The 21,990-nt window shown below is 38.0% G+C and overlaps 1 protein-coding gene across 3 annotated transcripts in view; it reads right to left on the bottom strand.

The window, feature by feature from the left end:
* Nucleotides 1-21,990, bottom strand: part of ZFAND3 (zinc finger AN1-type containing 3) — a 331,480-nt gene that overhangs the window by 56,296 nt on the left and 253,194 nt on the right. For 2 of the 3 annotated variants that reach the window (XM_036024062.1, XM_028508535.2), the window contains exon 4: nt 8,026-8,091. The exons of the other annotated variant lie outside the window; for it this stretch is intronic. In XM_036024062.1, coding sequence (XP_035879955.1) covers nt 8,026-8,091 — 66 coding nt within the window. The remainder of the gene's footprint in view (nt 1-8,025; nt 8,092-21,990) is intronic. 3 annotated transcript variants of the gene reach the window in all.

The raw sequence follows: 21,990 nt of genomic DNA, 5'->3' as shown, positions 1-21,990 counted from the left end.
TTATCAGCAAGATTATGACATATTTCCAACAATTCTTCGTAAGGGGGTTGCCTCAGACACAGACACAGGTATGAGGACTAAATTCCGGTCTACCTGCTGGTAGGAGAAGCAATGGGACTGTCTTTTCAGATAGATGAGCAAGCAGGAAAACGGATAACATAACTTGTTGTGGAAGCAAGCAGCACGATGATGCAGTAAAATCCCATCACCATACATCATCCTATCACGGCCTAGTGTCATTCCTAGCCTCTATTAGCCCTCACTGCATCAGCGCAAGTCCCAGACACTTTATCCTGTTTATAATTGCTGATGAGCAGTAATAAGGCCTCCATGCCTCAGCTCTGTCCGTTCCACTTCAGCACCTACCTATTAGGTAATAACTTTTATTTACAGCCTTGCTTGATGTGCTGTGCTATTAGTACAGCTAGGAACTGAGTAGGGGAAAAAAAAAGTCTCCTTAATGGGTAGTATCACTGCAAGGCCCTGATGATTTATAATGCAGCTTTGTGGCTGTTCTATCTCGCTCCTTCTGGTAAGACTGCTTCGGGAAAAGTACATTTCTAACATGCTGCCCCCTAAGAGGCAGGCACACACGTGCTGTGTGTGGAGCAGCACCTGAAAAAGCACCCCCTAAAAGCCCCCCTCCAATAACCCAAAAGTTGCAAAGGAGGAAAGGGGTTTTAAATTCCCCTGATATCCTTTTAAAATAATATTGGCTCAGACCTTTTGCCCCAGTGGAGCAACAGAACAACTAATTAATGGAAGTTCAGGGCTTTCTCCTTGGTAAGAGTGCAGGCTGTGATAAAATAATTTTACCATAAAGGCAAAAACCCCAAGTTGTAACTGTATTCAAGAATCCGTGCAAACTGAGTTAGCACAAATCAAGTAGACCATGAGCAGTTCAACACCACAGCCTAGACTTCTCATATACACACACATCCAAAATAGCAATAAGCCTCATCACACAGCATTTTCCTTTTTATACTAGAGTGCAATTTTATCCTTCAAGTGCAAAAAGATTCCTCTTGATTACACTGGCATCCTGGCTTCATATTCACTTATATCAGCCTGTTCTCAGACAGGAAGCCGCTGCTTCTCAAGTAAAGCCCAAACAAGGCCTGTAAAACAAGAGAATGCCTTCAAGTTCAGCAAACTCATATGTTACATGTGTAGCTAGCCTGTAACACAAACAGCGAGTGGTCGCAACCGGACCTCACTCTCATTCAAGAGTACAAACGAAAAACAGTTAAGCTGTCCTAACCTTTCTGCAATCCATACATTGTATGAGGTGCTTTTAAACTCATTTGCCATCATTTACATCTCATCAAATCATCTAATTATTTAGTGCCTCGCTACCTCATTCTATTCTTTAATATAAGCAACAACTCAGGCAGATTTAAGTTTTTACAGGAAAAAAGAAACCCACACACAAAAAAGCATTAATAGATTACTTCCTTTCCTCAGTTATTGACTCAATGGCCAAAAATCACATTCTGTCAGCAAATATTACACTATACTTTGGTAACCTATCCCATTTTTTTATGGTAACACATAAGATGCACCTTGTAGATTAGAAAAATCTTGGCAATATTGCCAAATATTTGGTATTCATTTTTCCCCCTGCCCCAGAAATCAAATAAACTCCTTCAGGACCCAAGATGATGAATGCACAAGGTAAAACTTTTAGTACAGTCATACCTCGTCAACTTCAACTTGTTAAACCCAGTACTTGTCGCATTTTGATGAGAAAAAATGTTTCAGCACTTGGCGCTTGCTCAGGACTAATTGCACTTGCTCGAGTTTGTATGAGTCACAACACCGCCCCACAAAAGAAAATGCTTCATCATTCGCCATTTGTCAGTTTCAGCACTAATCATGAGTTCTGGGACAAATTAATAAGTACCAGGGAACCACTGTACTTTTTTCTTTGCCATGACAGATTTACTGTTTTGATCTTTTTTCCATGGTTACATTAAATGCTAATAAAATATGAAAGGTTTATCTTTTTCCTAATACTCTCCTGATGGGAACTTGCATATTATATAAGTCGGTCAAATTTCTATCTTTCTGTCTCAAATGTTGATACTGGAGATCTGAAGGAAAAGCTGTACCTTAAGGACCAACAAGAAAGAATAAAAAAAAGAAGTGAATTACACAGTTGAATCACACCCAAATCTACCTTCCTTTAAAGCTCTACAGAGTCCTTTGTAGAAGTCATTTACAAAATGTTATATTGACCAATACAGTTTATAGTCACTGACTCGACTCTCTAGGATTAAATGTGACGGTTGAAATGTTTCCATGAGTATTGACTCTACCAGGAGATAAAATACACAACTGTAGGTATTTCTAAGATTTACAGGGCCACCTCTGACTTAACACTGCCACCCTTTAGCTTCTGAATCAATTTAAAAGATCTTATATAAACCTCATGCTAACATAACAACAATGAAACATTCCCCTTTAAATGGCTTCTGAACACTGATGCAGAAAGTGTTTAGCACATCACTCTTTTCTTAACTCAGAGGAGAAAGGGGAACCATTTTCTTTTCTTGTCTTTGTAAAAACAGACAAATATCACAAGCAGGTTGCCCGAGAGAAGTGAATCAAAAAGGTTTTTTTGAGGAAAAAAATGGAAACAATGAACAATACAAGGCTATCTAGTTCGTGTCACTGTTCATCATGCTGTGAGGAAAGTAGGTGACCTAAAAGGGTAACCATGTGCTAAGGAAAGGAAAGGGAAAGGGAAGGGAAAGGGAAAGGGAAAGAGAGAAGAAAGGTAAGGCAAGGCAAGACAAAGCAGACAAAGGATATATAAACTGAATTAACATGCTTCTTATAGAGTGGAAAGATGATACTTTCCGGAAAAACTTGGTGTTTAATGAGAGTTCTAGTCCCATCTGCTTTCTTTCATCCCAGGCAATAGTACAGCTCCCTATGGTCCCACAAATGGCTATTTTACTTGAGAACCTATTAACTATAATCACATTTTTAACATACACAGAGCATTTTAAAACCATCATTTTTCAAGTCTATCAGAGAGAATATTATTTACTGGAAGAAGTGTGAAGTGAATAGAGATATAGTGGAGCAAAAGTGTGTAGACAGGACCATCAAGTATGTAAGCTTGTTTATGACTTTTTTATTTTAACTTCAGAAATAAAGAGTATAAAATGGAAAAAAAAGAAAAAGCCCCAGAGTAGTAAAATAGGGAAGGATGAATTTCCTTTCTTCATATGCTAAAAAGTCTATCCCTTGATATATCCAACCTAGGCCCTAGAGCTAAGAGTTAGTTGGTCAATGCTCCACTGGAGGGAGTAGAGTCCTTGGATCAGTCACTGTTCAAGGATCCTGCTGCAGAGAAACGATTTCTCCACGGAAATTTAGGACAAGACATGGTCTGGCTGTCCATTACAGCTTAAATTTCAAAGTCCACCAATAGCAAGCTCCAATAAATAAAAAACAAAATAATTTCTTTTGCTGTAACTCTCTGCAAATAAGTCTTATGAAAAAGTTATATATGTCTTTAAATAAAAAATTCTAACAAAAGGTAACAGGCCTCCCTCTTTTCCCACAAAGCACTTTAAACATAAAAATATAACTTCCTGAATATATTCATCTAAATATACAAATACCTTCCAAATAAAGTTGCCTGAAAAGGATGACCACGGCTCAGATTACAATGTTTTGGCTTATGGTATAACTTAATAATTAGAAAAGACGAAGGACAAATGGCAGTTTGTTGCCAAGGACAGTAAACTCTTCCTTCACAATATACTCATTCTTGGCAGGAATGTTGTGAGAATTAACAAGGGAACATGTGCAAAACATTCAAACCTCTTTGAAGAAATGAAAGCTCTCTCTAGTAATCTGAAGGTGTGATATGCTTTAACTCTCACATTCTAACCAAAGCAACCTGGGACTTGTCACCATTTTTCAACTCTTTGCTGACTCCAGATATCCCAAAGCTCTACAAAGCCACACACATTGTCACTGAATTTTTCTGTTTTAAATACCAAAATGATCATGGTGCAGCTGTTTTTTCCATCTAGAGATTACAGAGTTTACTGTTAATAGTGCTATGTGGCCAAAAGCCAGCATCTAAAGAAAAGCCTTTCTCACCTAGTTCACAAATACAAACTGATCTTTCATTTGCTACTACTGCTTTTTGCAACCTGCCTCTTAGACTTCTTACACTTACAGTTAACACAAAACCATTTTTTAAAGAGTTCCCTCTCACACTTTGATAGTTGTAGACCAGCCACTCTACACTGCTTTTCACCTGTCTAAATTATAATACACTCTGATTAACAGTAGTCCCTTGAAACAGAAATGTTAATCAGCCACTCAGGCTTGTAATTATAGACCTAACACTAATTTACTAAAAAGAAAATGACCTGTGCACTGAAAAGGTCACTAACCATTTTTGAGAGTACACTCCCACCTAATAAGATATCTGGCTATGTACCTTTAATATGTATACATTTGTGTATTTGATGGGTTTAAACTGTAAATATGGCCTAATATATAATAAAAAATGAATCTGAAAAATAGAAACTTTGAAAGACTGAGATAAAGAACTTTTACTACTTCCTCCCCACACCTCACAGGCTGTACATTATATACCCTTCTTCAGAAACTGCTGACTTAAAGAACCACTAAGCATATTCTAGTCTAAATACCCTTTTCCTAACACACATTATTACTAAACTGGAGGATGCTTTAGGTCCAACCTTGTATTGAACAGATTGGCTTGGAGCAGGTCGGTGAGAGGGTCTCACTCCATGGAATAAATGATACTACTGTAAGGTAATTAATTATGGACTTCTATGCTTGAAGCCTTGTGCTCTAAATCTTTGGGAGAGCTATTGTTACTGTGTCCCTCGTGGTAGAAGGAACACAGAGCATGTGTTAGAGGCATGAGTCCTCTCTTGAAGAACCCAGACATAAGAATACAAGAACACTCCAGCAATGTAGCACTATAACTGACGATGATCGTAAGAAAAATGCTCAGAATCCCCACCATGGGCAACCTGCTGATTCCCAGACATGCAGAAAGATGGAGACAAAGAGAGTAAACCTGCAGTTCTCAAAGCAAATCATTCAGTTTACCTTTATAAATCAGGAAGCTCTGTCCTCTAGTGTCAGGGCCATCATTTAAGACTGAGGCAGTAAGGCTAGTTTAAGATGCCTGAGGGGGCATAGATAGGCTTCTTGAAAAGTGCAACAGGCTGAACTTGATGGCCTTTAATATCCAAGCTGAGAAATCTCAACCTTCCTTCAGGCTTTTTAGAAGATGGCCTGCACATTGCATTAATTTCCTTCCAAACCAGAAATTCTCAATCTTTTTCCAGTTAAGAAGTATGCAGTCACCTAAAAAAAATGCCTGAAAATGTGTGACTGAGAGCTTAATTCCTCGCTTATATTTCATTCTGTAGAGACCTGAAAATATCACCATCAGTTCCTACTATAGTACTGAAATGCAACAAAGAATGTGACAAACATTAAATCAATTAATTAAACTAGACATGGCAATGAATTTTGGTACTTCTCAACTTTTCTTCTTTCCAACTAAGTTACCTACTGATGTGTTACCCACAGCATTTAATGGTTGGCCAGTGTATATACATAATCTTTAATAATAAGATTATACTATAATAGCAATTACCATTAAAGATGTACTATGTGAGCTTTATGTATATTATTTCTTACATCAAACCTATGAGACAGATCTATTTACAGATGAAGAACAAATTTTGAGATGTTAACTTATCTATTTAAAAATCACATTTTGTAACAGGCAAGGCTAGGGCTCTGAAATCAGATCTCTTTTAGAACTAGCGTTTTTAAAACTACTTCATTATATGCTATATTTCCAAATCTGTGTTTCTCTTTCTCCGTATTTCATGCAATGATATTCTTTTCCACTGTCTGGCTAGGAGTATAATTATAATAAAGTATGATAAGCAATAACATGATGTACTGCAAAACAACAAAGGCTTTAACATCTGAAAGATCTGTGTTCAAGTCCTGGTTCTATTACTTACTAGCAATATTCCAGGAAATGGAACTTAATTTTCTGAGTACCTATTTTTATCATCTGTAAGAAGGAATAACTCTCTTGCAGATTACATGGGCATGCATGTAAAAGATACTGAATGGTGCCTGGTAATACAGTTATCATGCAGTGTATGTTATTATTTTAAAGATTTTATTTATTTATTTTTAGGGAGGGAAGGTAGGGAGATAGAGAGAGAGAGAGAAACATCAGTGTGCGGTTGCTGGGGGTTATGGCCTGCAACTCAGGCATGTACCCTGGCTGGGAATCGAACCTGCGACGCTTTGGGTATATTATTATTTTTAGATACACAAAAATATTGTTGGAGGAAAGAGAAGAAAACAGATCTGCCTACAAGATGAAGGACACAAGTACATGATATGCAAAGAATAATTCCTACTAGTTTCAGTGTCTAAGCTAAGCACACAAGCCTCTATCCTAAATCTCTCAGGATGACCCAATGTGCTTGATGCTCACTCTGTGACTACTACCTGAACTTGTTGGTAGTATTAACAATAAACCCTGCCCTGAGGGCCAAGGCTGGAAGGAAAGAAGAAAAATTAAAGTACACTGTGTTTGTGAAGTGCTAGACCTGAAATCAAAGGGCTCTGAAAGTTTTCAAGCTTCTGGCTGGAGTGGGTAGGAAGCTGGCTCTGACTTCCACTGGCTAATCAGGCTGGTCTGTTTCACTCCAGGGCACAGTTCTCTTCCATCTCCATCAGGAACTATCCAGGGGAGTTTGCATACCGAGGACGGGAGGGATGAGAACATGCCAGGACCATCTCCCACAGCCCTGCATCAAAACTGGTCATTTAGAACAGAAAAGTAAAATTAAGTTCCTCAGAGTTCAATACTTGGATGTTACTTACAAACTACTCAAGGACAGGCCTGTTTGAGGTTTAACATCAAAACTATGAGCATTTAAAGGGGCTGAGCTTTCAGTGTAAGTTTGAACACAGAAATAGTTTGTGTTATTTTTGCTTAAAAGTTAAAAAGGACTTTTTAAGTTATGAAAAATACTTTGTGACCTTTTGAAAAACAATATAATTATTTTTACTCTTCCAAATATAATCCTTGAGATATGTTAAATAGCAGGCCACATTATTGGAAAAGGCAAATATTGTTTAAAAATAAATTAAGCTATAGGCAAGGGAGGAATAGCCATTATGACTGCTTTTTAGAGAGCTACAAGATTCATGGCTTCATATTTAATAAAAATGTCACAGATACACAAAGATTTCTGGGAGACTTTATGTATCTGAAAAGGATGATTTTAGCATACCCTATGGCTTGAAGATGAAAGACAGAATATAATTTTCCAAAACTATTAGGATATTATAACAGTCAAGTTAAAACACTAATTATCTGTACCAAAACTGATTTCCCTCTATAGTCTCCATTATTTAAAAAAAGTTTTTTAGCCCTGGCTGGCATAGCTCAGTGGATTGAGCACTGGCTGCAAATCAAAGTGTCGCAGGTTCGATTCCCAGTCAGGGTACATGCCTGGGTTGCAGGCCATGACCCCCAGCAACTGCACATTGATGTTTCTCTCTCTCTCTCTCTCTCTCTTTCTCCCTCCCTTCTCTCTCTAAAAATAAATAAATAAAATCTTTAAAAAAAAGTTTTTTAGTAAGTCTAATATGTAGGCCAAGTAGTCATATGCTAGAAACAGGGCAATGTGTATGTTTCATATTTTAATATTCTTCAGACATTAGAAAGTAGGTGAACTGTCCACCTTCTTGGTTCTACTGCCAGCATTAATTCAGTCAATCTGACCTCCAAGAGTATTGCTTTGCGATACTTCAGCTCACATGCCACTCCCAATATTAAGCACATAACACATCACTTCAAAATTGATGGAAGAGATTAAAGAGCACCCTGGCAAGAACACTACATTAAAAACAGTAGCTAATTTCTGTAAAGGATTCGGGTAAGAATGAATCCAGATAAGGGAATGATGTACGTACCTGTACCAGAAGATCTTTTGGTAGGTGTGATTAATGAGACATGAGCTGTATCTGTGCATGGCCCACCTAGAAACAGAAAGGCAGGCACATCAGTCAGGTCATATCCGCTCCATGCCCATAGCTGCTATGTTGATTAAGAAGAGCCTAAAAATGCAGGGATCAACTGGCAAATATGCATAAAAGGGGTAGTAGAAAGGAGAAGGTGGTAGCTGTGGTAGGTTAACCTTAAGCAATTTAGATCTGTATTCTTTCTACATTAGAACATGCTTTTCATAAAAAAAAAAAATCAAGTCTCACAAAATGTTAAGAAGTAAAAGGATAAAATTTTAACTAGAATTCCAATGCAGATGAAAGGAAATTACTCACAAGTTTGGGGAGATGAGTTTTTCCACAAAGCATAAGCAGGAGTACTCTCTCTCAGGCTGATCTCAGTGGTCACCATACCTTTGAATTTATTGCAAAACTAGTAAAAGGTATGTGTGCCTAAGGAAAAACAAACTGCTTGTCAGAAGGAATAAAGATCATTTTAATAAAGAGAACACTGCTGACCAAAAGGGAATGTCTAATTTAATTATAAGAATATGCTATGAAGAGGGCCTGCATGGAATCTTTGAGGGCCCAGAGATCTGATAGGTACAATTCAAGAGTATGCAAAAGATGATAGATAGATAGATAGATAGATAGATAGATAGACAGACAGATAGATGGATGGATGGATGTAGATAGATATATGGATATAGATATAGTCAGTTGGTGGGTAAAGGCCTGAAAAGCAATAATTTCAAGACTACCAACAGATTCTTAAATTGATATTGATATATACCGCAACATTCCCCACAAACCATGACCTACCTTCTGAAATAGGAAGTTATTATATAAACATAAAGACCAGTGGCTCTTGATATGTCCTAGGAGAGGCAATAGTGATGATCATAAAGGAATAGAACACACAGGCAAATGTTACACATATATTTTGAAAAGGCTCCCCAGGTGACTATGACTAGCAAAGGTAAACATGGTTAACTGACAGAGTTGTATGTCACATATGACAAGACTTCATATCACTGAAGTTATTCATTGATAAGGAAAGAAAGATGAGAGAGCTCTGAGATGTTCCTAGAGTTTATGCCACCAAGATCCATGGGTTTAGGGACCTGGAAACCCCACTTAAGAGTTAACTGTTAGTCCAATCTTTCCTATATCAAGGAAAGATTGTAAAACTTTAGTGTGTATAAGAAGACACAGAGGAAAATGGAAAAGGGGAGAAAAGACTAAGTAAGTATACCGTTAACGTCAAAAAGCACTTAGCAAATACCTACTATGTACTACCCTGGGCTAGTCTCATGCTCAGGGAGCTTATAATTTTTTTAGGAGGATAACATTTGTGCAAATAAATAAAGGACAATACATGCCAGCAGTAAAAAGCTGGAACAAAACATGATCAAGTGTCAAAGAATATAGAACAAGTGATGAATGCTAAATGTAATCAGGAAGAATATTCACCATTGGCTAGCATCAACTGAAAATACTTCTCAAGAATTTGAAAATGAGGCAAGAATTGAAAGTTAGAAAGACCAAAAGAGCAGGGCCTTTTTCTACAAACACAATCCCCAGAGAAAACTTAACATACTAAAATTCTAGGGATCCAAATGGGCAATTGTGACATGAAAATAAGCAACAGAGAGAGACAATGAGCTGCAGGAAAACCTAACATAGACTCCACATCCTTGACAACTCTCTTCTGGGCACTACCCTCAATAGCTCCATAAATATGCCAGAGCTTCTTGTTTCCACGAGGGCTTATTTTTTATTTGTTCATATTCTTATTTCTGGGAAAATAACAGGCTTTTATGTAAGACTCATTTTAAGTTCTGGAACTCTTCAGTTTCTTTAATAAACAATAGGGATAGCAAAACTGCCCATGAGCCACAGTGTTGATGAGAATCACCTCTACAAAAAGACTTCATAAACTATGCCATTTTATACTATGTATCGCCACTTTCTCTTTCACCAGATTTTATGTCCCTAAGGCCAAGTCCCAATTTGTCATCTACTCTTGGGTTATGACTCTGTGGAGAGGGGGCACTTAATAGCACTCAATAAGACCACTGCAAACCGCTTGATTTAATCAAGAGACTAACGTACATTTATTAAAATTTTTTAAATTGAAGTATAAAAAATAAAATAAAATATAAAAATGCAGTGCAAAAATCTTAAATGTAGCCCTGGCTAGTGTAGCTCAGTGGATTGAGCGCAGGCTGCAAACCAAAGTGTCGCAGATTCGATTCCCAGTCAGGGTACATGCCTGGGTTGCAGGCCACAGCCCCCAGCAACTACACATTGATGTTCCTCTCTTTCTCTCTCTTTCCCCCACCCTTCCCTCTCTAAAAATAAATGAATAAAATCTTTAAAAATCTTAAATGTACACCCTGAGGAGTTTAAACAAATACACACATTTGTAATTACTATCACAGAAAAATATTAACAGCATTTTCAGAATCCAGAAAGTTCAAGGGAACATTTTTAAAGTACAGATTCCCAGACCCTGACTCTGGAAATTTTGACACAATAGGCTAGAGCAGACAAAGAAAGAGATTAGTGTACATTTTTAAACCAGCTGAGCACAATGTAAATATTAACAGCCCAGTTAGTTCCAGTCTCTGATAATAATTTCTTTAACTCCCAGCTCAATATCTGGCCAAGATCACTGAGTTTCCACAATACAGTAACTACACAGAGCACAAAGAGTCAATAATGGCTTAACCACCAGAACACTTTTTTAAAAAATATCATAAAATAATTCATCTAGTAAAATTATAAGAAGGAAGAAATTGCTCAAATCAAAACCCCCTAAAGAAATTTTGCTGGGATTCATAAATTAACACTCTCACATTTATAAATACAAATTTTACTTCATCTGTAGGTTGAGAGTTTATACTTTCTAAACCTCCTAGTGAATGAATTTCTGTAGGTTTGGCAAATACGCAAATAACTTTAAAGCCACCTACCATGTCTCAACATGCATTATGATGAAACTATTCTCCAGAGAGCTTGTTAAACTAACAACACAATCCAATATATCTGCTACATTACAGTAAAGTATACACAGAACCATAGGTGAGCCAAAACAAATTGACAGCAAGAATAACTGGCACTAATAATATATCCCAGCTTTGATAATTGTACAGTATTATAAACAGAGAGCTCGGAATTCAGTTTGGTCTGGCAGACTATAACCAATGAAACTCTTTAAAAATACAAAATTCTTGTACTGTCACACACAAAAAAAGCCACAGGAGATTATAATACCTATTCTTACACAATTAATTCCAAGTCAACTCTGTTAAAATGAATACAAGAAATTACGGGCCATGCTAGGGGAACCTTTTCAGGTTTTTGCCTACAATAATAACAATAATAAAAATATACCATGAGCCCCATATGGTTGTAGCAAACAAAATAATTTTGAGAGTTGATAGTAAGGGTCAAAGTCAGGGCATCTGCTCCATCAAGAAATGCTGTTGGCTTTTTTTTTTTTTTAATTGGGCTAATGTCTGAGAGAGGGCCTGGTATATGGTCTCATAAATCATTGTAAACTCTGCTACTTTTGGACTTTCTTCCTCTTCTTCCTAAGCAGCAGGGTGAACAGAGCTAATAAGAGAAAGATGAGAAAGCCTCTTGATTACTGGGTTCTACTGGTGAACAGTGTGTGTGTGTGTCTCTGTGTGTTCAGTGGGATCAAGTTGGAAAAATTAATGTATTTCTAAGCACAGCACGATTCTCATCATTATCTTCCAGCCTATGTTAGCAGCAACTGAATTTCAAATGATAAGTTCTAGATTTTTAAACATTTTTTTAAAAAGTATAAAGTTCTTTCCTTAATCTGACAGTCTTTCTGGGGATTATGAACCAGGAAACAAGGTCAACCAACCAAAACTAACTTTCAACCAATCACCTGAGTGCTACTTGCTTTGTTTTGCTAAAACAAATTAAATATCTGAATTTTTTCAAGTTTCTTCATTATCTGAAGATATTTAATAACAAACTATCATTTGGTATTTGATACTACATTTGGAGGACTTTTCCCTAAGTTTCAATAATTTAGAGTATGGAATTTGCAGTAAATAATGTCTGTGGTAGCTTGTGGTTTGTGACCAAAAGTCTGAATATTCACTCTATGTTCTTCTAAGAAATGTTTCTACTCTTGTACTAAAGGTGTCATACATAATGCAGCACTATGGATCACATCTGCAAGTCCATATGAGAGCCATGAAATGAAATTCTTTAGCTGTATTCCCAACAACTAGAAATCTTTATAGCGTTTGCAAGAGGGCAGTGGATTTTCCTGAGAAAATAGTACTGATTTTCAGGCCTGTGAAACTGAAGACGGGTCAAATCTACATACTAATTTCACTGTAATCTGTAAAACCAGAAGGACTGAATAAAGGTATCCCATTAACTATCAACAGTTACATTTCAAGCTAAAGTACCAGAATTCTTAAATTTTCTTTTTTAGCTGTAGAGTTACTAAGCATGCCAAAAAGCCTTGAGCTACCCCCATGTGTACTCCACTTCACAGACTGGTTGAAGACTACGACTCAGGAGGAAGTAGAGAATACAGGTTTGGAGGGCAGCTGCATTTAGGCTGGCAATCATTTTAGGCACTCAAAATTTAAGACTGAATAAATACAGAAAAATAGTATTTCTCCTTAACCTTGAAAACAGAGATCAATATCTACCCAGAAAGCTTTTGTTAAAACAGCTGTGATGACTGGTCATTTTTGGCTCTAGGTTCCACTAGCCCTCACTGGTTGCAGTTACACATGTGCTAAAACACATCAATTAAGATAAATGGACTGTCAAGGAGTCAGTTAGCTAAAAATTGCCAGAAGCTCAATAATCAAACAAATATTCTATCAGCTTGTTCATGGTAAGTGCAAACATTAATACACAAAAATAGCCACTCCTTTTGCAGATTTATAACACTTCAATATTCTAGCTTAATTAACATGACATTTACATAACAGTATCTAATTAATTTCCAACTAAAGGCACTGTGGACTAATTAGAAATGCATCATCCTTTTTTAACCAGCTTGTCAATTCCACTCTATCTTAATCTGCATGATGTTTACCTCTGCAGCATCCAACTTTTCCAGCTCACTGTTCCAGAGGTGGTTTTGGACAACAAAATCAAGGAGCTACACTTCACCCCCCACCCCCCGAGATTCGTATCTTCAGAGTTTTTTGCTGAGGCATCTCTAAAACAAAACAAAAACAAAAACAAAAACAAACCCACGCACTGGAAATAGTAAAATACATTACATTTTCTCCCGATGTGACCTAAGTAAGAATGTAAAACTGACTTCTGGACAAGACGGCCGGCACAGACAGACATGGCTTACCTCTTCGCACAACCACATCAAAATTACAACTAAAATATAGAACAACCATCACTCAGGAATGTTAGAAAATGAGTTGAATGGAAGTCTAAACTACAGAATTGAAGAAACTACATCCATACAGACTGATAGGAGGGGCACAGTCATAGAATGGACTAGTTCAACATCCACGTGAATAAAAATTAGGGAGGGATATCTTGGGAGAGAGGAGTCCCAGACCCATACCTGGCCCCCCAGCTAAGGATTCCAGTGGCAAGGAGGTAAGTCCCTACAACCTCTGGCTGCAAAAACCAGTGGGGATTGAGTCAAGGGAATAACCTTCTGGAGCCCCAAGCAGTTCCTATTAAAGACCCCACACAAGAACTCACCTACTCAGACTCACTCCCTCTGAGCTCCAGCACCAGGGTAGCAGCTTGAAAGCCAGCAGTGGTATACAGGGAGACACTGAAGTGTCTGGCACCAAGGCGAGCAGAGGACATTGTCCCTTTGCTAAACCCTCTCCCTACAGAGTTGGTAAACTGGTGCCATATCTGACACTCCATCAACCTGGCTAACACTGTTTGACCCACCTTGGAGATCCCTAGGGGCTCTGCCCCACCCAATTTATAGGCCCACCTTAGCTGCTTTTCCATAAGAATGACTGGTATTGGCTCCTAAATCCTATCAAACAAGCAAGCTGGCCACAGTGAGCCATAGCAGCAGCCACATTATACTCACAGCTTGGCTTCACCTGGGACCCCCCAAGCCTGGCACAAGCACCAGCCATCTCAGATTGCTTTACAGCTCAGGCAGGGTGCCCTGGGCAAAACACAGGTGGGGGCTGACCTGAGCCTGCACCACCCAGGGAAACCCCAGGGCCAGCATCCTCAGTGGACAGCTACAAACCACCTTGGAGCACCACAACCCTGCCACTGCACAGCTGATCCTCCACAGATGGTGGAGGTTGGTGGTCAAGGCCACAGCTAGTCCTGGAAGCTGACAGGCTGACAGGTCTGGGTAAATCTCTCCTACTGATCTGCCAACAGCCAACCAAGGCTCAACTACAAGAGGAGGCTATGCTCAGCCCGCACGAAGGATATACCTTGAGTGATAGGGGAGGCTGTGGGTGATAGGGGAGGCTGTGCCAGACGCCTACTGCATTAAGGCACACTACCAAGACATGGAGTCAAAGCAGTTCTACCTAATACACAGAAACAAACACAGGGAGGCTGCCAAAACGAGGAGACAAAGAAACATGGCCCAAACGAAAGAACAGATCAAAACTCCAGAAAAAGAGCTAAACGAAATGCCAGTAAGCAATCTGTCAGATGCAGAGTTCCAAACACTGGCTATAAGAATGTTCCAGGAACCTAGTGAGCACCTCAGCAGCATAAAAAGGACCTAGTCAGAAACGAAGGATACAATAGTTGAAATAGAGAACAATTTACAGGGAAACAACAGTAGAGTAGATGAAGCCGAGATTCCAATCAATGATGTGGAACATAAGGAAGCAAAAACCAACCATGCAGAACAACAAGAAGAAAAAAGAATACAACATAAATGAGGAATACAAAATAAACAAACAGCCTGTGGGACAACTTCGAGAGGTCCAACATTCACATCATAGGGGTGCCAGAAGGAGAAGAGAAAGAGCAAGAAATTGGAAATCTACTGAAAAAATAGTGAAAGAAAACTTCCCTAATTTGGTGAAGGAAATACACTTGCAAGTCCAGGAAGCACAGCATGTCCCAATTATGAGGGATGCAAAGAGGCCCACTCCAAGACACATCATAATTAAAAGGCCAAAGGTTAAAGATAAAGAGAGGCTCTTAAAAACAGCAAGAGAAAACAAGTTAGTTACCAGGTGGTTACCAGACTGAAGGGAAGTGTAGTGAAATGGGTGAAGAGGTGAGGGGATTAAGAAGTACACATGGTTACAGAATAGCTGTGGCGATATAAATAAAGTACAGTATAGGAGATGGAGTAGCCAAGGAACTTATATGCACGACCCATGGACACGAACAGTGGTGGGGGAATATCCTGAGGGAGTAGAGGGGGCTTGATGGAGGGGACAACGAGAAAAAAGCCAGGATAATTATAATAGCATAATCAATAAAATATAACTTTAAAAAATATAAAACTGTCTTTTAAAAATATTCAAAGCATCTGTATCTTCAGCAGTAAATGTTTTCTTCTTTTAAAAGCTTTCTATGTACCCACAAAGACTTACCATAGTAAACTGTAATAAATATCAAGAACAGAGCAGAATGCACAAGAAAATAAGTCATCTCTTCAGAAACGAAAACCCTGTCCTCCAACTGCATCCTAAACCTGAAATTCATGGTTGTAATCAGAAAGAACACATCTAATCTGTCCACATAACTGAGTTTGAAAAGTGCCATTGATTAAAAAGAAGGATAAAGATATGAGTGTCACCTGGTACCCCCTCCCCGTCACTTGACATGTAGCCCAGCAAGTCCCCAGCACAGGCCGTGGCTGAGTGGTGGACAGAGACACCCTTCTCCACAGAAGTAGTCACTCCTCCAATGCCCTAGGAGTTCGTGGAGATCTGCACATGGCACACTGATGTCAGCCTCATCCAGGTTTCTGATGGAGAAAAGGGAAAAGCCACCAAGGACAGATACGGTGTGCCTCCAGGGGCAGTTTTGCAAATATAAGTGTGTATGTACATGTGTGTTCATTACCCTGTTGTTCAACAGAAACAAAATTAAAAATTCTCCCACACCACCTTCCCCAAGGAAAACTATTACAAGCAAAATAAAATCAGGAATGCTTTCCATTACCTTGTACTGACAAACTCTTCTACAGCTGATTGGACATCCCTATTAGTGATGTGCTTTGGAAGAAATGCTCTCTCCTAAACAAGCAGTGACATCAATAGAATGAACCTCATGGGCAGGGGACAAAGTTTTATACCCATCTTGGTAATCTAGCACATTAGGTATTCAGAATATATTTTGCCGTAGAGAATATAGTCAACAATATTATAATATTGTTGGGCACCCCAAAGTACCCATTGATCAGATGGGTACTTTTGGGGTGATAACTTTGTAAAGTATATATATGTGTGTCTAATCACTGTGTTGTACACCTAAAACAAATGTAATATTGGATGTCAACTGTAATTGAAAAATAAATTAAGAAATAAAACAGTATTGAAAACTGGAAATTTGCTGAAAGAGTAGATTTCAGGTACTATTATCACAAAGTTATGCAAGGAAAGGAATGTTAAGTTAATTTAACTATGAGAATCTCTCTTTAACCTTGTATCAAATCAGCCTGTTGTATAACTTAAGAATATGTAATTTTTATTTAAAAGTAAATAAAAACAAAACAAAGCAAAAATATACATGTTTTTCACTACTGAATGAAAATGATCCAGGCCAAAAGTAATGACTGGACATACATAGCTATTCAGAAGGGAAATGGAACCCTTAATAAATATGGTTGATTTTCATCATATTTACATGTTAATCTAACACAGCAATTCTGAAACATTTTGGTCTTGGAATCTTTTTACACTTAAAAGTTATTAATGGCGATGGCCAGTGTGGCTCAGTTGGTTGGACCATCATTCTGTGAACTGAAAGATCACAGGTTTGATTCCCAAGTCAGAGACATGCCTAGGTTGTGGGTTCAGTCCCTGGATGGGGGATAAGCGAGAAGCAACTGATCAATGTTTCTCTCTCCTTCCCCCTCTCTAAAATCAATAAGCGTGTCCTTGAATGAGGATAAAAAAAAAGTATTAAGGACACTAAAGAGCTTTTGTTTATGTAGGTTATATCTTTTGATGTTTACCTGATCTAAAATTAAATCTGAAAAATGTAAAAATATTATCTCCATTTAAAATTCCCAAAATAATTACATGTCAACATAATGTTCTATGAAAAATAACTGTAAAATATTTTAAAACTATGAGAGTGACCTGGCTTAAAGACACCTGATTTCCATATCTATATCTATTTTCAATGTTTCAATGTGTTGTTTATATGAAGTATATGAAGAAAAAAAAACACCCTCACACAGATATGTAGTTGGAAACAGAAGGGCTTCATGGATCGAATGGCACTTGGGGACCTCTACAGGTCTTTGAACCACACTCTTGAGAACCAATGACACAGAACATAACAATGAATCTAAAGATTAATATAATTTCCAGCTTCTCCATTCTTTCCTCACATGCCAACTGGTTTATTCTAGTCTTGCAGAAACCAAGTGATACACAAGTATAAATAACAGTAAAAGGTCTGCCCATTTTAAACAAGATGGTAACATTTAAGTAAATAAAGGCAAGGGACAGTGGAATAAACTCTACAGTCATTTCAACTCAGTATATTTTGTTTCTGCTATTTGTAGGAAGAGTAAAAAAAGTCTCATGAAACTCAAAGGTTTCTGAGCAAGGAGTTGAATTTGTTCTATTTCAGTTTTTCCAATGCAATCTCTCACTTAAAATCATCATGACCAAAACAGAGCTTTCCATGTATTAAAATACTGGTTGATAAACATCCACTACAGCAATTAACACTGAAATTCTATGCCACCATCTTGGGGACCAAAACTAAAAACCCCTTTTTTAAGAGGTTGAAATACCACCTGGATAACAAACTCAGTTCTATTTTTACACACTTTTGTTTCTTTCTGTGACAAAGAATATTTAACATGGATATGAAATCAGGAGCTGTCACTGCTCCAATTAAGACTTCAGTTCTGACTATTTACAGGCTTAACTAAGGCCCAACTCAAATTTCTATATTTGCATTTTACCATCAACACGAGTATGAATCTCATAACATTAACAGAGAAACCACTCAGCATTAGAAGAGCTTTTTTTTTTGACACAGTTCAGCAACCAAGAGCATTTTCATAAACTTTAGATTGCATCAGCAACTGAAAAGCTGCAATATCTTCTTCATAAAAGGAAGTGACTTGTGCATGTTCTTCAGAAGACGCTTCAGAGAAAATGGAAAAAGATGACTATTTAGGCCATAGGTATTATCCCACGGACATTTAAAAAAATTTTTGAACGTAAGTGTTCTTCTTTCCTGCCCCTTTGCTGAGCTTCTGCTATAGGCAGCTGTACCACAGCTGGCAACATTTTCAGAGTGACAATAACTGGAAGGTACCTTAGTCCGACCTTGTCTCATAGAGGACACTTGCAGGTTTTACTAACAGGACCTCTTTTTGCAAGTAATATAGTTGAAAATGTCACAATTTGAATTATGCAGAGAAGTGTTTATATCAATATTTTGGATTTTTAAAAATTCCTTAGCAAGGTAGAATCTTTTTTTTAATTGAACCTAAAGAATCATCCTTTAGATCAAAAATTAAAATGGTTATAAAGTAACAACACATAACGATAAAATGTAAAGTTACGTGTAGTCATTTTTTGGCATTGGCAGCTCTGAATTTTCAGAGAGAAATTCAAACACAATTAAAATATATTCATGTAACACCCAAAAAGATTCCCCTATTGTAATATGATCCTTTTCCGCCAAACACTTCTGTCATAATAAAGCTTAGGTTTAGTTTAAAATCAGCACAATGTTACCCATTACCTGTGTCTACACAAAATAAAAACAGTATGACAACTGCAAAGGTCTAAAATTGCATGAAGTGCAGTTGTTCACTATGACCTTTACTTTTATAGCAAAATACAGAGCATTTCATTTAATAAGAACATTTTTGAAAAAACTGCATTTGCAAGATGGAGCAGAGATGATTTTGCTTCAAACCTAGTTTGAATACCAATAACTGCATAGCCTGCCAAAGGAAATCTTTATGAGAAACCAACCTTTCAGATTTGTAGATTTCTAAAGGGGCCCTTGAAAATAAGTGTTTAAAGTTTGCCAGTCTTCTGTCCTGAAAAGGGGAATAATTTTGAAGATGGAAATTCAAATGAGATAAAACTGTTATTTCACAACAGGTAGGTGGCTATCTGCACAATTTTAAAAAGTCTCTCGTTATTCCCATTATTTTAAAAGTTCTGTTAAAAGTGATGACTTGTCACCATATGAGGCAACCAAATTTGTAAATGTGGTAGGGAATGTGCCTTTTCAAGTTGCTTTATCCTGGAATCACCAAATGGCACAGGAAATAGTAAAAGCATATGAACTTGCTGTTCAAAATCACGTTCAGGCAATGAGACATTTCTCTTAAATATATCAAAACACATGAAGTAAGTTTCTAAAAATAAGAAAAATAAGGATATTTCTCTAAATATTTAAATCAGTCAGCATTTACTGAGTATTGCCTTGCCAAACACTATGCTGGGTGCTCTAAGGCATAGCAAAGCAGCATAAAATAAAGTCCTTGCTAGTTCTGGGTTTAGCCTATAAATTGGTTGACTGAGATGACATTCTCATGTCAAAGAGGTAATCAAGACAGTATGTGAACAGACATTACAGGTAAAAAATACAGGAATATGGATAAGTTCTGAAGTAGGCTTCTAAGAATATGAATAAAAATGGTAATATGACAACCATGATGTCTTCCGTGGACAATAAGGGTCTGGTTTAGTTTAGAGCTCAGCATCAGTGCTGAGAAGGATCAGCAGGTCAGATACAAAAAGAAGTTATATTATGGGGGAGGATGTCTGATACAAGAGTAAACATCTGGATGAACAAAGAGGCAGTGATGAGACTTCTGACCAAGATGGAGGCATGGGTAGACACTGTGTCTCCTCGAACAACCAAAAGAAGGACAACAAAAAAATTAAAAACAAAAAAACAACCAGAACTACCAGAAAATTCGAACTGTATGGAAATCTGACAACCAAGGAGTTAAAGGAGAAACATTCAGCCAGACTAGTAGGAGAGGCGGAGAGGACTCACAGCAAGGCAGCAGCCGGAGGACAAGGGCTGGCGGTCCCACATTTGCATGCAGATAAATCAGGAGGAACAACTGGTGAGTGAGATAGACTGTGCAACCCAGGGCTCCAGTACAAGAAAATAAAGCTTCAAAACCTGACTGAAAAAAACCTGTGGAGGTTGTGGTGGCAGGAGAAACTCCCAGCCTCACAGGAGAGTTCACTGGCGAGACCCACAGGATCCTAGAACATGCACAAATGCACCCACCTGGGAATCAGCACAAGAAGGTCCCAATTTGCTAGCAGAGGAAATGACTTAAAGAAGCCGAGAGCTGAGAAAGCAGCATTGTTCCTTCTCAGACCCATCCCCCACATGCAGTGCAACAGCGCAGCTACTGTGGGTTGCCCCGCCCCGGCAAATACCTAAGGCTCCACCCCTCACTACATAACAGGTGCACAAGACCAAAAAAAAAAAAGAAGGCCCAAATGAAAAAACAGATCAAAGCCCCAGAAAAAATACAACTAAGCAACAAAGAAACAGCCAACCTATCAGATACAGAGTTCAAAACACTAGTAACCAGGATGCTTACAGAATTGGTTGAGTTTGGTCACAAAATAGAGGAAAAAGTGAAGGCTATGTAAAGCGAAATAAGGGAAAATGCACAGGGAACCAACAGTGACGGGAAGGAAACTGGGACTCCAGTCAATGGTTTGGACCAGAAGAAAGAAATAAACATTTGACCAGAACAGAAGGAAGAAATGAGAATGCAAAAAAATGACAAGAGTCTGAGGAACCTCCGGGACAACTTCAAATGTTCCAATATCTGAATTATAGGGGTGCCAAAAGGAGAAGAGGGAGGGCAAGAAATTGAAAACTTATTTGAAAAAGTAATGGAGAATTTCCCTAATCTGGCAAAGGAAATAGACTTCTAGGAAGTCCAGGAGCTCAGAGAGTCCCAAGAAGTTGGACCCAAGGAAGCATACACTAAGGCACACCATAATTACATTACCTAAGATTAAAGATAAAGACAGAATCTTAAAACTGGCAAGAGAAAAGAGACAGTTACCTACAAAGGAGTGCCCATAAGACCATCAGATGATTTCTCAAAAGAAACCTTATAGGCAAGAAGGGACTAGAAAGATGTATTCAAAGTCATGAAAGGCAAGGACCTATATCCAAGGTTACTCTATCCAGCAAAACTATCATTTAGAATGGAAGGGCAGATAAAGTGCTTCCCAGACAAGGTCAAGTTAAAGGAGTTCATCATCACTAAGCCCTTATTATATGAAATGTTAAAGGGACTTATCTAAGAAAAGATCACAACTATGAACAGTAAAATGACAACAAACTCACAATTATCAACAACCAAAACTAAAAGAAGAAAAACAAAAACAAATTAAACAAACAGAACAGGAACAAAATCACAGAAATGGAGATCACATGGAGGGTTATCAGTGGGGAGGTGGAGGGGAGAGGATGGGGGAAAAGGTACAGGGAATGAGAAGCATAAATGGTAGGTACAAAATAGACAGGAGGAGGTTAAGAATAGTATAGGAAATGTAGAAACCAAAGAACTTACATGTATGATTCATGGACATGAAGTAGGGACAATACAGGTGGGAAGCGGGGTAGAGGGGAATAAAAAGGGGGGGGGGGAGGAATGGGACAACTTAATAACAATCAATAAAATACATTAAAAAATGAATGTTAGCAACACAAAAAAACAAGAGGCAGTGATGAGTCAAAAGAAGAATCTCC

This window comes from Phyllostomus discolor, chromosome 4 (genome assembly GCF_004126475.2).
Source record: "Phyllostomus discolor isolate MPI-MPIP mPhyDis1 chromosome 4, mPhyDis1.pri.v3, whole genome shotgun sequence".
NCBI lineage: Eukaryota > Metazoa > Chordata > Mammalia > Chiroptera > Phyllostomidae > Phyllostomus > Phyllostomus discolor.
The sequence above is the reverse complement of the archived record's forward strand: the minus strand, read 5'-3'. Positions and strand labels throughout refer to the sequence as shown.